The following is a 15,994-nucleotide window of genomic DNA, read 5'->3' on the forward strand; positions in this document are numbered from 1 at the left end:
CAAACTCGCTAAATGTATCGATAGACCAAGTGTAGCGATATGGAATGGAAGAGTAATTAAACCCCTCTTTCTATTTTTAAGTGGTGCAACCACTTCCTTAAGTAGCTTTGTGTGTGCCTGCCTGGCTGGATTCCTGGCTGGCTGGCTGGGTACCTGGGTCTGAGCACTGAAATTACATTTGGTTGGTTTTCAAAACCAAGTGTCACTGTCACTGGTGTTACAGTACAGTACAGTACAGTACAGTACAGTACAGTACAGTACAGTACAGTACAGTACAGTACAGTACAGTACAGTACAGTGACCCCCACATGGTAACTCTGTTATTTCTCAACCGTTTGTCCATGTTGTTTTTAGTTTTTAGCTTATATGTTTCTTAAATAGGTTCTACGTTTTATGTTGCACTGCCAATAACTGAGGGGAAACAGTATTTCATGTTCTTTATGTATGCAAGTACATGGGAAGATGAATAAGCCTATAGTATACATCATACAAGCGTGAAACAATTATTTCTAATAATAAGCACCCAGTTCTTGGATGTGTTTAGAGCTGTTTAGCTCTGTCCTCCATGTCTGATCTGCCAACATCTAGAGGTTATCTGCCAAGTTGATGAACAGAGAGATTGGCTATGAAACACAAGGTGTGACAGTATGGCAATATGTTATAGGAGGCGGGTGGAGCTCATCAGGGAAGGGGAGGACGAGCGGCTTTGTTCCAAATGTCACAATGCATATTTATGGTCTCGCTGGAGTGGCTCCTTGTGTAAGCACCATTCACCATCCATCAGACAAAAGCACCAGCGTTTCTTCCTGACACCTCGCTTCGTCGGCATCACGTGACGGAATGATCTAAACTGGGTAACCTGCATGGGAGGAGACTAGTGTATTTTTGTTTTTGTTCGTTTTTAGATTGTCCAATGATGTGGTTCAGACTGGTGAATCAATGTTAATGTAATGTTAATGTAATTATTCTGGCTAAAGCTCATCTTATAATACCTGTGAACCCCTGCATGAATTGCAGATGATATAGTTTCATTTTAACCCATAATGTTCCTTGATGCTCTCGTAATCTAACAAATGGGTACACTGGGAGTCACACAGGCTTTACATCATGCTCTCTCTTCTTTGCACCAGACGCTACAAATTGAGATATCAAAGTGGAGTGGTAGCAGATTAGGAGACATGGGAGGGAGTCAAACAGACACACAGATACACACAGAAACAGAGCCTTCAGCATAAGCTCCTCTGAGCTCTCTCGTCTCTCCCACAAAGCGGCTTCTCTGGGGAGCCGTGTGGTAGCTGGCTGTTCCTGGGCCGTGCGGTGGAGGATGGGCTGGCTGTCTGACTGTCTGTCTGTGGTCCCTCTCCTTGGGGAAGAGAGAACATGCCTCCAGGGCTGGGGCTGATTTGAGACGGTCCCAGTACTAACCCCAGGGGGACACCAACCAGGCGGTTCTCTCAGTCTCTTTCCAGGCATTCACAGGCACTGACTGAGCTTGGTGGCTGCAAAAAAGAGAAGACATTCGAGGGGGGGCTTTCATCTGCACTGTAAGTCGGCTCAGTGGATTTCCTCCAAATTACGGGGAGTGATTACGCCCCACCTCCCCTACAACGCACCGTCCCCAGCTCACCGCAGGGGCCAGCCAACCGTTGTCAACCTTCAACGCTCACCGCTGAGTCATTAAGTGGAAGTGGAGGGATGTTTCATTGGCATGGAAATAATAAGGAGCAAAGCATAAAGCACAGGGGGCAAAAACGCATCCCTGTGGGTGATCCTCTACAGCCAATAAATTGATTCCGGAAATATTTCTTCATTCTTTAATGGCCAGGAGTCCACCACATACCTGTTATGACAATGGAATTCAGAATTACTGTAATGGAATTGAAAGTCTGGCCATCTGTGTTTGCTGAAAAGGGTTTTTCTACTATATGTGCACCTAAATGGACAGAGCCCAGACATGGGTAGAATCACAAGAGCTTTGAACAAGTCAGCATCGCAAACATCCCTCAGCTCTACGAAACCAACAGATCCCAACAACTTGCAGAGCGAGGTGGCATGCAGCCACAGTATCCATAGCCCCTTTTTGATTGAAGAAGTGTCACCCGTCACTTCCAAGCTATTACCTCCATACAGTTGGGGATTAGAGAGAGGCAACAGCAGGGTACACAAGGCGTCAACTCATCTTTTTTTATTTTTTTTGGAAACTCCCCTGAGCTTTTCCATTATCTTCTCCATATCGAGCTTGACCTAGAGAGAAAACCTGACCTCACAGGGGTCAACACACAGTCTAGACCGCCCCCCCCCACATGCAGCAACTAGACCCCACACACACACACACACACACACACACACACACACACACACACACACACACACACACACACACACACACACACACACACACACACACACACACACACACACACACACACACACACACACACTCCTATCCTGCATATTGCCTCAGGATGCAGGAGCCGTAGCGCCCTCACTGCCTCCAACACAGCCCCTATTTCCCATCCACAATAGCATCTCCCACAACTATAATCTTTCTATTTGGCTGGCCCGCCCCTTGGGGTTAAGGGGTCGGGAGATGGAGAGAGGATTTGTCTCTGAACTGACGGGATGGCTGCTGCTGCTGCTGTTGTTGTCCATTTTAGCTGACCACTGTTATTCTGGCTGGTCGGAGCTGAACACAGACCATATGGTATGCTAGAGTAGCGTGTTTGATACCACGTGTAACAACCCCCCTGGTGAAAAGTGAGTAAGTGACTGTGGTGAAATACCAGTCTTACTGCTTGAAATGGGTTGTTTTTTAAGATGCAGATTCTCACCGTAAGCACTCCAGTTATATACTGGGGTGCTTACGGCTTGAGCTACGCTGAGGTGAAGTGGTGACCATTAAATGATTGCCAGAGGCAACTGTCCATGAGTTATGTTTTCAGGAGCCATTAGTGTTTGAGATGGTTCAGCTTGAAACTTCTTGTGGTATGTGTTAGGGAAGAAAATGCTGGGTGTGTAGTACTGTAAATGTGAAATGTCAATGTTGTAAATAACATGAAATAAGATAAAACTTTGGTGATCCCTGAGGGAAAAGTGGATCGTTACACAAGCCAGGGATAGTGTGTGTGTGTGTGTGTGTGTGTGTGTGTGTGTGTGTGTGTGTGTGTGTATTAGACTGTACAACTGTATACTATGTACTGTAAACTGTGTAAAAAATAATATTTTTGGAATATTTTATTGGAGTTGCAGTTTTTTGATTTACTTGAATAGACAATGTCTAAAATGATGGTATTTTTCTGTCTCATGTGCGTATATGTAATTTCAAAGCCAAAGAAACCTCAAATCCCATCCTCAACCTCTGTGATGGGCTGAATATGCATTTTGGTTCATGTGATAACCTATTCTGTCCACCACAGTTAACCAACTCGGACAGCGCACTCGTCAATGTGAAAAGGCCATGGCTGCTCGGCACGGGCACTAGTTCGACTGGCGGCTCACTTGAGCAGATCTCACGAGCCTTGCAAAGCCTCACTGTTGGTGTTCCCTGCCTTGTTCTACAATTTCAAGCGATTTAAAAACTTGTGTGAGCGTTCCCCCATACAATTGGCTTCAGAACAGCCTACACGCATCTCAAACAAATAATTTCCAAAGCTTTTGTCATTTCAGTGACAAGTGAAAAGTGACTGAGGAGTATCTCAATGCAAAGTCTGCAAGGCATGAGGTGAGGTAGGTCATAACGCCTCTGTCAATACTGCTACCATGGTCAAAGTCATTCTTGACTGTTCTTTTAACTCCCTTTGAGAGGGAGTTTGAGCTGCTGAGGCCCTCTGTGGAGTGTGTGTATTGTAATCTCCAGCATCTGTTAGTTTTCATATAATAGCAATAACCTAGACAGTTGTCCACAGATTTGGATCAAACTTGCCAGATGAATAGGGCCACTAGCACTGTTTATTTTGTTTTCAAAATCGGTCAAAGCACAAGGCCTATGTTTATTCGAATGTTTATATGCAGTACAGTACAGCAATGTGGCAAGAATGGAGCATCTCTCTGACTTCTAGTTTCATTACATTATTGGCCTATTATTGCATTATTCACTTCACTTCACTGAAAATTACATTTTAGGCATTACACTTTGGCAAGCTCAGGGAATCAACTGCACAAAGCATCCACTTGAATACATTTTCTACTGCTTCCAAGGCCGTGGATTAGTGCAACAAAAGAAAACTTACACTTGTGTAAACAAAGAGGGCAGATTTTAAAGGCCATCAGGAGAATCTCTCTCTCTCTCTCTCTTTCTCTCTCTCTCTCCCCAAAATTCTGTTCATAGCAAAGCAATGAAAAATTCGACAGCGGACAAGGCAGTGGAAAAGAATTCCTCATTGAATATTCATTAACCTGTGTCTAGGTGTATACTCGGCCCTTAACCACTCTTGTTTATGACTTAAGGACTTGTAGTGCTGACCTTAGTTTAACACGGCAGCAGATACCAAATTAACCTCTAGCCTCCGCAGGGCTAACCATGCCCTGCTAACAAGCAACCTGTCTAGACACACAAGAAGTACTTTATGATTCACATACACACGCACACACGCACACGCACACACACACACACACACACACACACACACACACACACACACACACACACACACACACACACACACACACACACACACACACACACACACACACAGGGCTTCAACCTTCAACCCCCCACCCCAAAAATCCTGAGTTTATGTTTCAGGCGTATGTAATCGTAGTACGACTTGGCAATTAATTGGTCAGCTGTTGCAGCTTACGCTTGTCTCCTCACTATTACAATGTAATATAACCAGAACATTGTTGTTATAAATATGTTAGGGCTGACCTGCTTGATCTCTATCTGTTTGACAGATACGGTGGCTACTGATTAATCTTTGTAAGATGCATGCTTATGATGACGTCATGGTCACTGGTTTAGCAAGACACTGTAGGCCCAATGATACGGGATGAAACTGTTGAAGTAAAACTCATTAGTCATTACATTAGCATACATCACGTTTTACTGTGTACCTAATTCATATCATACTCATACGTTGCTTTTTGTTCCTTGCTATATCTGTTAGGACTCATACAGCATCTCCTGGTCATCTACTATTGGTAATGTGACCAGTACTCTATTCTCTATGGGGTCTTCAACAGGGGGTCCATGGCCCCTAGGGGGTCCTAAGAATTACTACAGGGGGGCCACCAAATCTTTGTGTGATAGGATGTTTTTTCTTCTTTCTTTACATTAACCACTTGAACCTCAGCATCCCAGAATTTCAGAATTTGCCCAAAACACAGCGTGAGGCGTTGTGAGCTTTTAGATCAGCAATTTTCGGCAAAGAGGTTTGGTGTAGGGCAAAAAGAGCAGACCAAGTACATAGTGAACAGTCTAGTTTACTAAGTATTGACGGTTTAAGTGGTTCATGTGTATAAAAATACACATGAACAATGCAACATACATTAATTATAGTCAGATAAGGGGTCCTTGGCCTGATAGTGCCTGATGTCATTTGCTTTCCGAGGTCACCCACCACTCATGTGAAACACACGCACGCACGTACGCACGCACGCACGCACGCACGCACAATTACAATTAATTTAGCAGACTTAATCCAGAGCGATTTACAGTAAACATAGAAAACAAGATAAAATGCATATAAACAGTCTAAACAATATAATATCAAAGAAGAACAATAATACTGTACATTGAAACACACTAGGATGCCAGGACAAGTGTGACCAGTTGGCATCTCTATATAACATGACATTCTAAATGACATTTTAGTCTTTGCATACGCCTGCAAGGTCGTCACGACTAGGGCAAGTGCTATGGGCAAAGTTAGAGTCTGAAGAGGTGAGTCTTCAGATTACGGCAGACGATTGGGAGCACGCACTCTCTCTCTGCAAATAACCTCTTACTTTCCGCCTCTCTCTCTCTAGTATGCACACCCGTGCATGCACGCACGCACGCACGCACGCACGCACGCACGCACGCACGCACGCACGCACGCACGCACGCACGCGCGCGCGCGCGCGCGCACGCACGCACGCACGCACGCACGCACGCACGCACGCACGCACGCACGCACGCACGCACGCACACACACACACACACACACACACACACACACACACACACACACACACACACACACACACACACACACACACACACACACACACACACACACACACACACACCTCTCTTCCTCCCTCTCTCCCAACACACACTGGCATATGATGCTCCCTCTGTACATCCTCATCCATTTTACAGCACACTGTCTCATCCCTCCTTGACACCATTTTCCATGTACCTCCCAACCTGTACCGTTTTTGGGTCATGCACCCATGTGTCTCTGGGCTTATCAGATGGCAGACCTTTATCTCTACCCACCCAGCACAATACCCACATGATTCTGCAATTGCCTTCTAAACTATATTTTTCCAAAATGTTCAAAAATAGCAGGTGTTGAATATAAGCTATACTATAAGCACGGCACACGTCAGCTTTTGTTTAAGATTTTTTTTAAATCTTTTTATGCCTTTATTGCGACCGACCGGAGGTCGCAGATAACTATGAAACCTTGCGTTTTTGTCACCTCTCTCACAATCCCTGTCACTCTGACACGTCACCTAACTCAAATCCCTGTCGCTCACCCCAGGCAAGCCCCCAGGTCATCGTGACATCACGTGACATCAGTCCCCTGGTCTCCAAAGGCAAGCCCCCAGGTGTCCAGGTCATCGTGACATCATCGTGACATCACGTGAAAAAGTTCCATACATGGGCATTCCCAGCTGATCCCTGTTATGAATCCCTGTTATGCCCATATATGGAGATCCCTGACTGTGATCAATATTAAGCCCATATATGGGAATGCCAATATATGTTGTACAATATGCCAATGGCCAATATACGCTCCATATATGGCCAGTACACGCGATGTTACTGGTTGATAGCGAAGTGAAGGCGTCTTATACTGGTTGATAGCGAAGTGAAGTTTAGACAGGAAACGGGGCGAGAGAGGAGATGGGAAGTGACACGCAGCAAAGGCTGTTGGGATCGAGACTTGTTGGGATTGAGCCTAGGTGCCCAGGGGGTTAGTCCGACGTACCAAATTATTCCGACATACGTGGCCGGTTAAGACCATATAGGTTAAGACTCACGTGGCTTCCGCGTGCGGTTAGGGTTATGCCAGCGATCCGGGCCATATATCTCCTATTTTTGTATAGGATGAAGGAATTAAGAATGAAAAGCAATTGGCTTGGCATGAGTCAAATTGTGGTTATTTGTTTGTGGAAAATGGTAAATGGTGCATTTATATAGCGCTTTTATCCAAAGCGCTTTACATAGATGTCCATGCACCGATGGCGGAGGAAACCGCATGCAAGACACCAACATGCACATCAGGAGCAGTTAGGGGTTCAGTGTCTTGCTCAAGGACACTTGGACACTTTTTAATGCAATACTATAACTATAACAATGAAAATTGAATGTCCTCATGCATGTGTATAATGCTCAATATCAGAGACTTAAATTAAATATATTGCATTATTTACTACTATGTGCATTTTTCTTTGGACTGGGAAGCACTACAACCCAGATTCGGCACAAACAAGGGACTAAATTATTTTCGCTCCTATGCCACCAAAATGTGGAACGCCCTACCAACAGTCATTAAGACATGCGAATCCCTTGACTCCTTCAAAACCTCTCTCAAAGGGCACCTACGGATGGCTGCAATTCGAAACTGGCCCCCGTAAAATCTGAATCCCCCCCCACCGCCCCCCCCTTTTCCCTCACTGTATATGTTTCGTTTTCCCTTTTTCCCTCCATTATGATGAATTCCTGTTCTGTTCTTTGTCTATATAGAAGTGTCTATTTGTACGTCTCTAAATGTTTTGATGAATTGAACATGGTGGACCCTATTGTAAACAAGTGTAATGCTTAATTGGGTCGTCCACTCACAGTTAACAGCCTTTGTATTGAGTTTGTGCTTGAAATGTAATTCTGCAAACTGTTAATAAATATTTCAATCAATCAATCAAAAACTGACTGCAGTATTGGCTAGTACAGTGGTTCCATGACGTTCCATGACGTTCAAATGTACATATTTTTTGTTTTGATTGTATTGATGTATTGTTGTATTGTGCTTTCTGCTTTGGCAATGTAAACGTATGTTTTCTCATGACAATAAAGCCCTTTGAATTGAATTGAATTGAATTGGTTCCTAAACGATTTAGCTCAAGATCCAAAAGAGAAATGAGATGTTTGCCTGCGACCAAAGTCACCCAAACTAATGCAAATAGCAGATCTACAAGCTCACAATGCGTTGCTTCGTGCCGGGTTGTGAACTTGTATATGTGCTATTTTCCCTATACTTCTTAAACGTTTCTTTATGGATATATTGTATTTATTAAATACTTGACAAATGTTGGAAGTTTACCCACAAGTCACGACCCAAAGAAATTAGTCTGCGACCCATCGTGAAGACAAATAACTGTACACTGTAGTGTAAACTAAAGCATCATGGAAGACATGGTAAATAATACATTCATTTTGTGTTTACCTAATTCTATAGCTAATAAGATTGAGCTGAAAGGTCTGACTGAGTCTGACATGAAAAAGACCACCCACTCTTCTCTCTTGTATACAGCCTGCCTGCTTCCAACCCTTGTTTTACTTTTTGAAGTTTCTTTAAAAAAAAAAAACGATTTCACTGTTGGAATATATATTACAACACGACAGTGTTGAATAAAACCGCAAATCAAACCACGGCGCACAAAATACCAGTCAGAGAGCCACACACGCCCTCACGCACACACAAACACAAACACACACACGCACGCGCGCAGCTTCTGTATTATAGTCACGTGGGATGCGATATTCGGATGTTTTGTCCGCTATCAGCTTCCGTACGAGGCTAGTATAGGCGTCTGATTGGTTGTGTTCTTCAAGCCGAATAGCCTAGCCGATACATACACAATATAATCGTGCGGTGAACGTCCAGGTGGGTTTGATACTATCTGTCTGACATACTAACGATAATATAAATTATGAAACATTTAGAAATACTGCGTAGTTCGCTAACTCTAGCTGCTACATTGCCAATCGATGTAACGCGGGTCCGTAGAACAATCACATCTAACATAGTAAAGGCAGTTAGCTGAAAGGCTAACTAGTAGCAACATACTTTACATAGCATACCGGGTAGCTCTGTATGTGAATAAGAAAAACGTTGTTGTCACTCACTCACCCCACCGATGTTTCTCAATGTTAGGTAGTCATGAGTAGTGAGCGGCTGATTAACCAGTTATGCTCAATTAACCGATGCGTGCACGTTTTCAGTGAGCTAGTCGCTAACCTGCTAGTAGTTGTCTGCACTGCAGTACTGATTGTCTCGTTGGACCCCCCCCCCCCCTCTCTAGGTTGCAGTCAAAATGAGCCTCAGAAAGCAGACCCCCAGTGACTTCTTGAAGCAGATCATTGGGAGACCGGTGGTGGTCAAGCTGAACTCTGGTGTGGATTACAGAGGTAACGTTAAAATAACTGCCTGGTTAATGAGCCACTGTCAAGTCTAGTTGGGCTACTTGTTCTGACAGTTGGTTAGTTATTTGATTTATTCCATTCCATTTATTTAACAGTCATCTCAAACATAATGGTGCCCATATGTCCATGTCCCTAATGCTGTATTCTCCACTGAACAGTCATAATGTTCACTTCCACATCACTGCATGTGTTTGCTGGTGGTGGTTACTCTGTGTCATACTCAATATTTGTAGATGCCTCCATTCTGAGATTACATCAACGTTATTATGTTGAGCACATGAACGCCACGTTCCGCCCGATGAATGTTAATCAGTACATTTTACAGGTGGAATCCTCTCTAGTATAGAGCGTCGCAGTCCCGCCCCCTACGAGGGCCCAGGAAATGATTCTCCGTTCATTTTCCTCATAGACATTTCAAAAAGTATTTATTTAAAGACGTTTACGCCGCGGACAAAGACAACTCGAGTCGTGACAAATCATGACAACAAACACAATTTTTGGGGCCGAACAAATAATTAGAAAGAAGAAAAAAACGGCAGGTTACAACACTTTTTGTTGTTTTTCTTCTTTATAATTATTTGTTTGGTCCAAAATATTGTGTTTGTTGTCATGAGTTGTCAAGACTCGAGTTGGCTTTGTCCGCGGCGTAACCGTCTTTAAATAAATACTTTTTGAAATGTCTATGGGAAAAATGCATTGGGAATCATTTCCTGGGCCTGGCGTCGTCATGAAAGAGGCCGGGACTGCGACGCTCTATTGAATGCAAGTCTGTCTATAGGTGTCCTAGCTTGCCTGGATGGATACATGAACATTGCAATTGAGCAGACAGAGGAGTATGTCAACGGCCAACTCAAGAACAAGTATGGAGATGCTTTCCTAAGAGGAAACAATGGTAAGTCCTCCCTACACTCACTGAAAGGTACAGACCGTAACGATCATAGCTTATGAGCGTTGCCGTCTACCGCTTGCCTGATCCCATGTGAATGCAGCATAAGGGGACTCCTTGAGTGTTTTATTAATTCAAATAAGTTCCGGATTGCAGGTTCAAGTGCCGTGGATACATGTATACACTTCATAAATATGTAGTGCAGAAATTGTTCTACTCAAATCTCTCCAGAACACTGCACACTGCAGTTAACTGTAGAGAGACTTGAAGTCAAATGGAGAAATTGGCTTAAATCCATGTATGTGGTCATGTGAACCATAAAGGAGTGGACTGTGACGGTTTTTCCATTTTGTTTTATTATCACTTTTTATTCTTAAAGGACCATATCAGCAGTCTGGCATTTTTAGCCTGTTAACTATGACTTGTGGTACAACTGCAAACGCAGCGTACAGAAATGGCAGTGCGATTGTATTAACGACTGCTGCTGAGAAAATGTAAAATAAGGGAAAGTGCTCTGTGTGTACACATATTGAAGCTGTGAATAAACAATGACATGTATTGACGGCAATATGGTTCTTTTTAATGTGCCTTGTAAAATTACAATAAAGTTGAATTAAATTGTGCAAAAACAATTCAGGATTACTCAAGTTGCATTAAATAAATTAAGGGAGATATCGGGATTGGGAATGGATCATACATTCATTATTCATTGATTTCTATTTATTTTTTTTCTCCCCAGTTCTATATATCAGCACCCAGAAGAGGAAAGTGTAATGATGAGACTTCTGTTTTCTTTTTTTTTGTTTTGCCTTCATTGATGTGTCAATGGATAACTGGTCCCAAGAGTTTGTTTTTTGTTTGTTTTAATGCCTCTGCCCTGAAGAGTGTTTGGTTTTGTAAAAGTGGAATAATTTAATAAATTCTTGGTTGTTTTTGAAAATCTGTTGGAGTTATTTCAAATCTTGGAATAATTAAGCATACGGTATGAGCTATACTCGCATCTGTTTTTTTGTTCTTGAATCAGAGGGATAATGTATTATGACAGTATAAAGTTGCCTGACCATCATTGTACTTGATCCGCTTGGTTAAACAAAATTCAAATTCCCCCGAACTAGATGTTCATTTAGGTCTTAATTATGTTATACATATAATTCATAAGCACAATCATTTTAAAGACATGGACTGTGTTTAAGGTTAATCTATCGTTCAATGATGGGACTGGTGAGTAATTTTAATTCAGTTCATGAATAATTTACATACAGTTGAAGCTTTCTCCATGTGCAACACTGAATCTAAAACACCTGAACTGGATCAGTAAATCATGAGGCAAATTTAGATGCACAAACCATTTGCCAAGTGTCCTTGACAAATATGGTGTATCCCTATCGAGTGACACTTGAAAGGGAAATGTTTGTGGTGAATAAGCCTGTAATATACTGATTTCCTCTTTGACCTCAATAGGCTCTATGCACACAGAATAAATTCCTACTCCCGGGCAAGGTATATTTAAAGAAGGTAAGGAAGGCCATGACGCTTTCATGGATGTCAAACCTTGCACCGGAAGTACCATGACATACATGGCAGTGAATGGAGCTGGTTGGACCAGCTTGTGAGCAAACATTTCGGAACAATTGAGACCTTTGTCGGTTCAGGAATATAAAAAGGACCTATCACAGGTTGTTTTCTAATCACTTGCTTTTCGATATGCACAGTACATTTTATTTGAGGATCTAAACAGCGTGCAGCAGGTATTGTTTCTGTCTCAGATTCTTCAGAAACGTACTTTGTTCTTTAGATGCCTCTATACCTATTGATTCTCTAGAATAAATAGAATTTATCTATTCTGTTCTGCGATTACTTTACAAAGGTCTGTCTCAGTCATTCAGAAATAGTGTTTGTTCATAAGCTGGTCACTGGGCTCTCATTGACTCCAATGCATTCCACTGAACTTCCGGGTGTAGTTTGGTGAATCCGCCCTCTGGAATTGCATGATAGTGAAAATTACGTTTGTGTCTTTACCTTATTTCTCATATACTGTACCTTGTTTCCGGGCCCTTTCCCTACTACTTTCACAGGTGTCGTGTTACCAATGATACTAATTAAGGCTCTGTCCCATTTAGTGTACAGTGATTCTATGGTCCATTTGTTTCCACACCTGTATGGGGCCATTTGGAACCCAGTAGTAGAAGGATGGAGCCCGCACAGTGCACACCATATAAGGTACAAAAAAAGTAATACTTCTTTATTTATTTGTCTGACAACGTCCATGAGTGGTTCCATTTGGAACCACTCATGGACACTTTGAGACTCACTAGTGTAGCAGTGTTTCCAGTGACCAGAATGGAACAGAGTATCACACCTGTGAAGGAAGTAGGGAGAGTTATTCAGTGTGCATAGAGCCTCTTTAAAGACTGTTTGGGAAAATTCTACCCGAAGAGTTCATGTACTAAGGGCAAACATCCGCATTAGAGGGTGACTACCGGTACTAAGGACTTGGACATGCTAAGCCAAAAATGGATTTACCACAAGAAAACCGAAACTCAAAACCAGGGCCACTTAACAAGGTACATTGAGGTCAGCTTGGGTGACAGCAGGGGGGTGACAGCAGGGGGGGTCAGATCAACATATCTGCCTGGGTGACAGCAGACTGCAGGGCGAGCGCTGGCGCTTTGGAATGGGGGGTCAGATCAACATATCTGCCTGGGTGGAATGGGTGACAGCAGACTGCAGGGCGAGCGCTGGCGCTTTGGAATGGGGGGTCAGATCAACATATCTGCCTGGGTGACAGCAGACTGCAGGGCGAGCGCTGGCGCTTTGGAATGGGGGGTCAGATCAACATATCTGCCTGGGTGACAGCAGACTGCAGGGCGAGCGCTGGCGCTTTGGAATGGGGGGTTAGATCAACATATCTGCCTGGGTGACAGCAGACTGCAGGGCGAGCGCTGGCGCTTTGGAATGGGGGGTCAGATCAACATATCTGCCTGGGTGACAGCAGACTGCTGGGCATATATGGAGATCTAAGGGTTTGAGGTCAGATGTAGAGTTGCTGGCCAATATTGATGACAGGGATCTCCATATATGGGCTTAATATTGATGACATCAGCAATCTCCATCCCTGATGATGTCATGTGATGTCACATGCTCCATCCCTGATGTCACGTGATGTCACATGCTCCATCCCTGATGATGTCACGTTCTCTCACCTGGGGTGTCACCAACACACTGATGGGAAATGCACGATTAATTGCTGCGAACTTCGGTCGCAATAAATATATTCATTCAGTCTGATGCATGTACATGCATCAGACTGAGGTTGTCATGAATATATTTATATTTTAGTACATTGTACAGCTTATGTTACTACTTCCAAGCTCACCTTAATTTACCTTTATAATTCCTAGGACGTCTGGAGACGTCTTGGCCCTGTTTTTGAGGTTCGTTTTTTTTGTGGTAAATCCAGTGTTGGCTTAGTATGTCATGAATGATGTTGCCATGATGAATATAATTTAGTAGTAAATAAACAACAAAGTTCTACTCTTGTAGGCCTATTATTGTTCCTGCATGTTATCAGCTGTCAACATTAATACTGCAGAAAAACATTTAGCTAATACAGGACCTGAAAAGGAAATGAATTAATTTGTCATTGAAGGTCACTTTCATTCACTTTAAACTCTCAATCTCTGGTGCAAAGTTACACAGTGAACATGACTAATGCTACCTGATAATATTCCAGGCCCTCCATATGATGACTAAGGCTCTAGTATAACACTGATGGAGTGTTTTACCTCAATCCAGTAATGCACTTGCCATTTGAGCTTTGCCAGCACCCAATAACATAAGGGATAATAAAGCATATAGGCATGCAACAAAGCAGACATGCTTTCAAAATGTAACTTATTACTTGTTTTCCTTGAGTGTTATGGACAGAGTAAAAAATAATCACCTGGACAGGAAAATTCATCATTTACGATCCAATTAAACATCTCAACCCATTATTGGCTGATGGGATTGAGGTGGGTTTACTGTGCACATACATGCTTTAAAGCATTTCCTCAATTATATGTCACTCAGTCAAATTGGAGGGAAAATGGTGTCTGTAAATGGTGCCACCTACAGGCTATGTAAGACAGGATTAACATGTAAACAGATATATCACATACACTCATTGGCCCTGTGTTATAGCATTGTTATTATGTTCCATAACACACATATACACACAGACACTTATTGTTCAGCTGTAAGTGGCTGGATGCTTTCTGTGTATTAAAAACATTCAAATGGCACCTCCCCCCTGCCACCAATGTTGACCCTCTTCTGAAAACGAACACAGGCTATGCAGAGAGCTGGGAAATGGAATTGTGGTAATTTAGCAAATGAATTCAAAAGTGGCACCACCTCGTTATGCTGAAATAAGAAAAACAATAAATATACGATTCATTAGACTCTTAAAGAGCATGCCATTGCTGTAGCATAGACATGGAGCTTTATTTGTCTTCCTTTTCATCCTTTCCATGGGTAGATGTTTGTAGAGCCTTGTTTTGTACATGTTTTAACTTGTACATGCGCACTCTGGCCCCTGGTAGGAGACAAAAGGCTGCCAAGGTCAGGCCCGACTTGAAGATGAAGGACGCGTTATTGATCAAACTCCACCCAGCCGCAGCTGGAGGGGGAGGATGGGGGTGGGGGGTGTAAGGGACGGGCGGTGGTTTGAGCTACAACAAACACACTGTCTGACACGCAGACTGATAGGCACACAATGGCACGCACGCGGGAACACATACACACTGGCACACTGTACACACGCAGTGCCACACACAAAGAATCATTATGGCAGCTAGCGAGGTTAGCACAGGCAAATATTTACCTAGTGGAATAATAACTGAGCCGCTGGCTGTGTGGCCTCACAGGGAACCCAATTAATACCGTTCACAGTAATGACCCAGTGGCAGACCCCGTGCTATTGTACCATGGGCTCTTTTTTCTGTCTTTATTTTTTTTATTTTTTTTGACTGCCTACTGGACTCTAATGCAGCCCCTCTCACTCCCTCTGTGTGTGTGTGTGTGTGTGTGTGTGTGTGTGGGTGCGTGTGTGCGGCGTGTGTGTGTGTGGTGTGCCCGCGTCGATACACCAGTATTGATTTCAACATCACAGACCCTTTCACCAGCACCACATTTTTCCTCTGGAGCTCTGAAATACGTGCATAGCAAAAAAAAGAAACACCCCACCCCCTCTCTGTGTCTCTATTAGTTTATTTCATACACTCTAATCTTTTCCTTCTGTCTGGCTGAGCCTGTGTAGGACATTGCTACCCCCCCCAGTCACCCCTCATCAAGGGGGACTGGGGTGGGGGTGGTCTGGTGTAAGATACTGCAGTGGTTGAAGGTTGACGTGCGGCGAGGTGAGTGACGGAGAAGAGAGGAGAGGACAAAAGAGGAGAGGAGAGGAGAGGTGACAGGCTCGTTATGGAGGACCAAGCAGTGAGTGTTCTGGGAGGGTGGGGTGTGGGGGGGTCTCAAGTCTTACAGCACCACCC

The 15,994-nt window shown here is 43.4% G+C and overlaps 1 protein-coding gene across 1 annotated transcript; it reads left to right on the top strand.

Moving 5' to 3' along the window:
• The first annotated feature begins 8,883 nt into the window (after positions 1-8,883).
• lsm6 (LSM6 homolog, U6 small nuclear RNA and mRNA degradation associated) lies at positions 8,884-11,395 on the top strand. The gene is made up of 4 exons (XM_079498734.1): positions 8,884-9,035; positions 9,454-9,559; positions 10,353-10,466; positions 11,200-11,395. Exons 2-4 carry the CDS (start codon positions 9,466-9,468, stop codon positions 11,232-11,234), a joined length of 243 nt encoding a protein of 80 aa, XP_079354860.1. The 5' UTR covers positions 8,884-9,035; positions 9,454-9,465; the 3' UTR covers positions 11,235-11,395.
• The last annotated feature ends 4,599 nt before the right edge of the window (positions 11,396-15,994 follow it).

This window comes from Electrona antarctica (assembly GCF_951216825.1).
Source record: "Electrona antarctica genome assembly, chromosome: 4".
Taxonomy (NCBI): Eukaryota; Metazoa; Chordata; class Actinopteri; order Myctophiformes; family Myctophidae; genus Electrona; species Electrona antarctica.

What these genes read in the sequence shown, in the direction of transcription:
- lsm6 (XM_079498734.1), top strand. Translation starts at nt 9,466, where the DNA reads ATGAGCCTCAGAAAGCAGACCCCCAGTGACTTCTTGAAGCAGATCATT. An exon ending in CTCTGGTGTGGATTACAGAG is followed by an intron (nt 9,560 to 10,352) that starts GTAACGTTAAAA and finishes GTCTGTCTATAG; the next exon opens with GTGTCCTAGCTTGCCTGGAT. An exon ending in TTTCCTAAGAGGAAACAATG is followed by an intron (nt 10,467 to 11,199) that starts GTAAGTCCTCCC and finishes TTTTCTCCCCAG; the next exon opens with TTCTATATATCAGCACCCAG.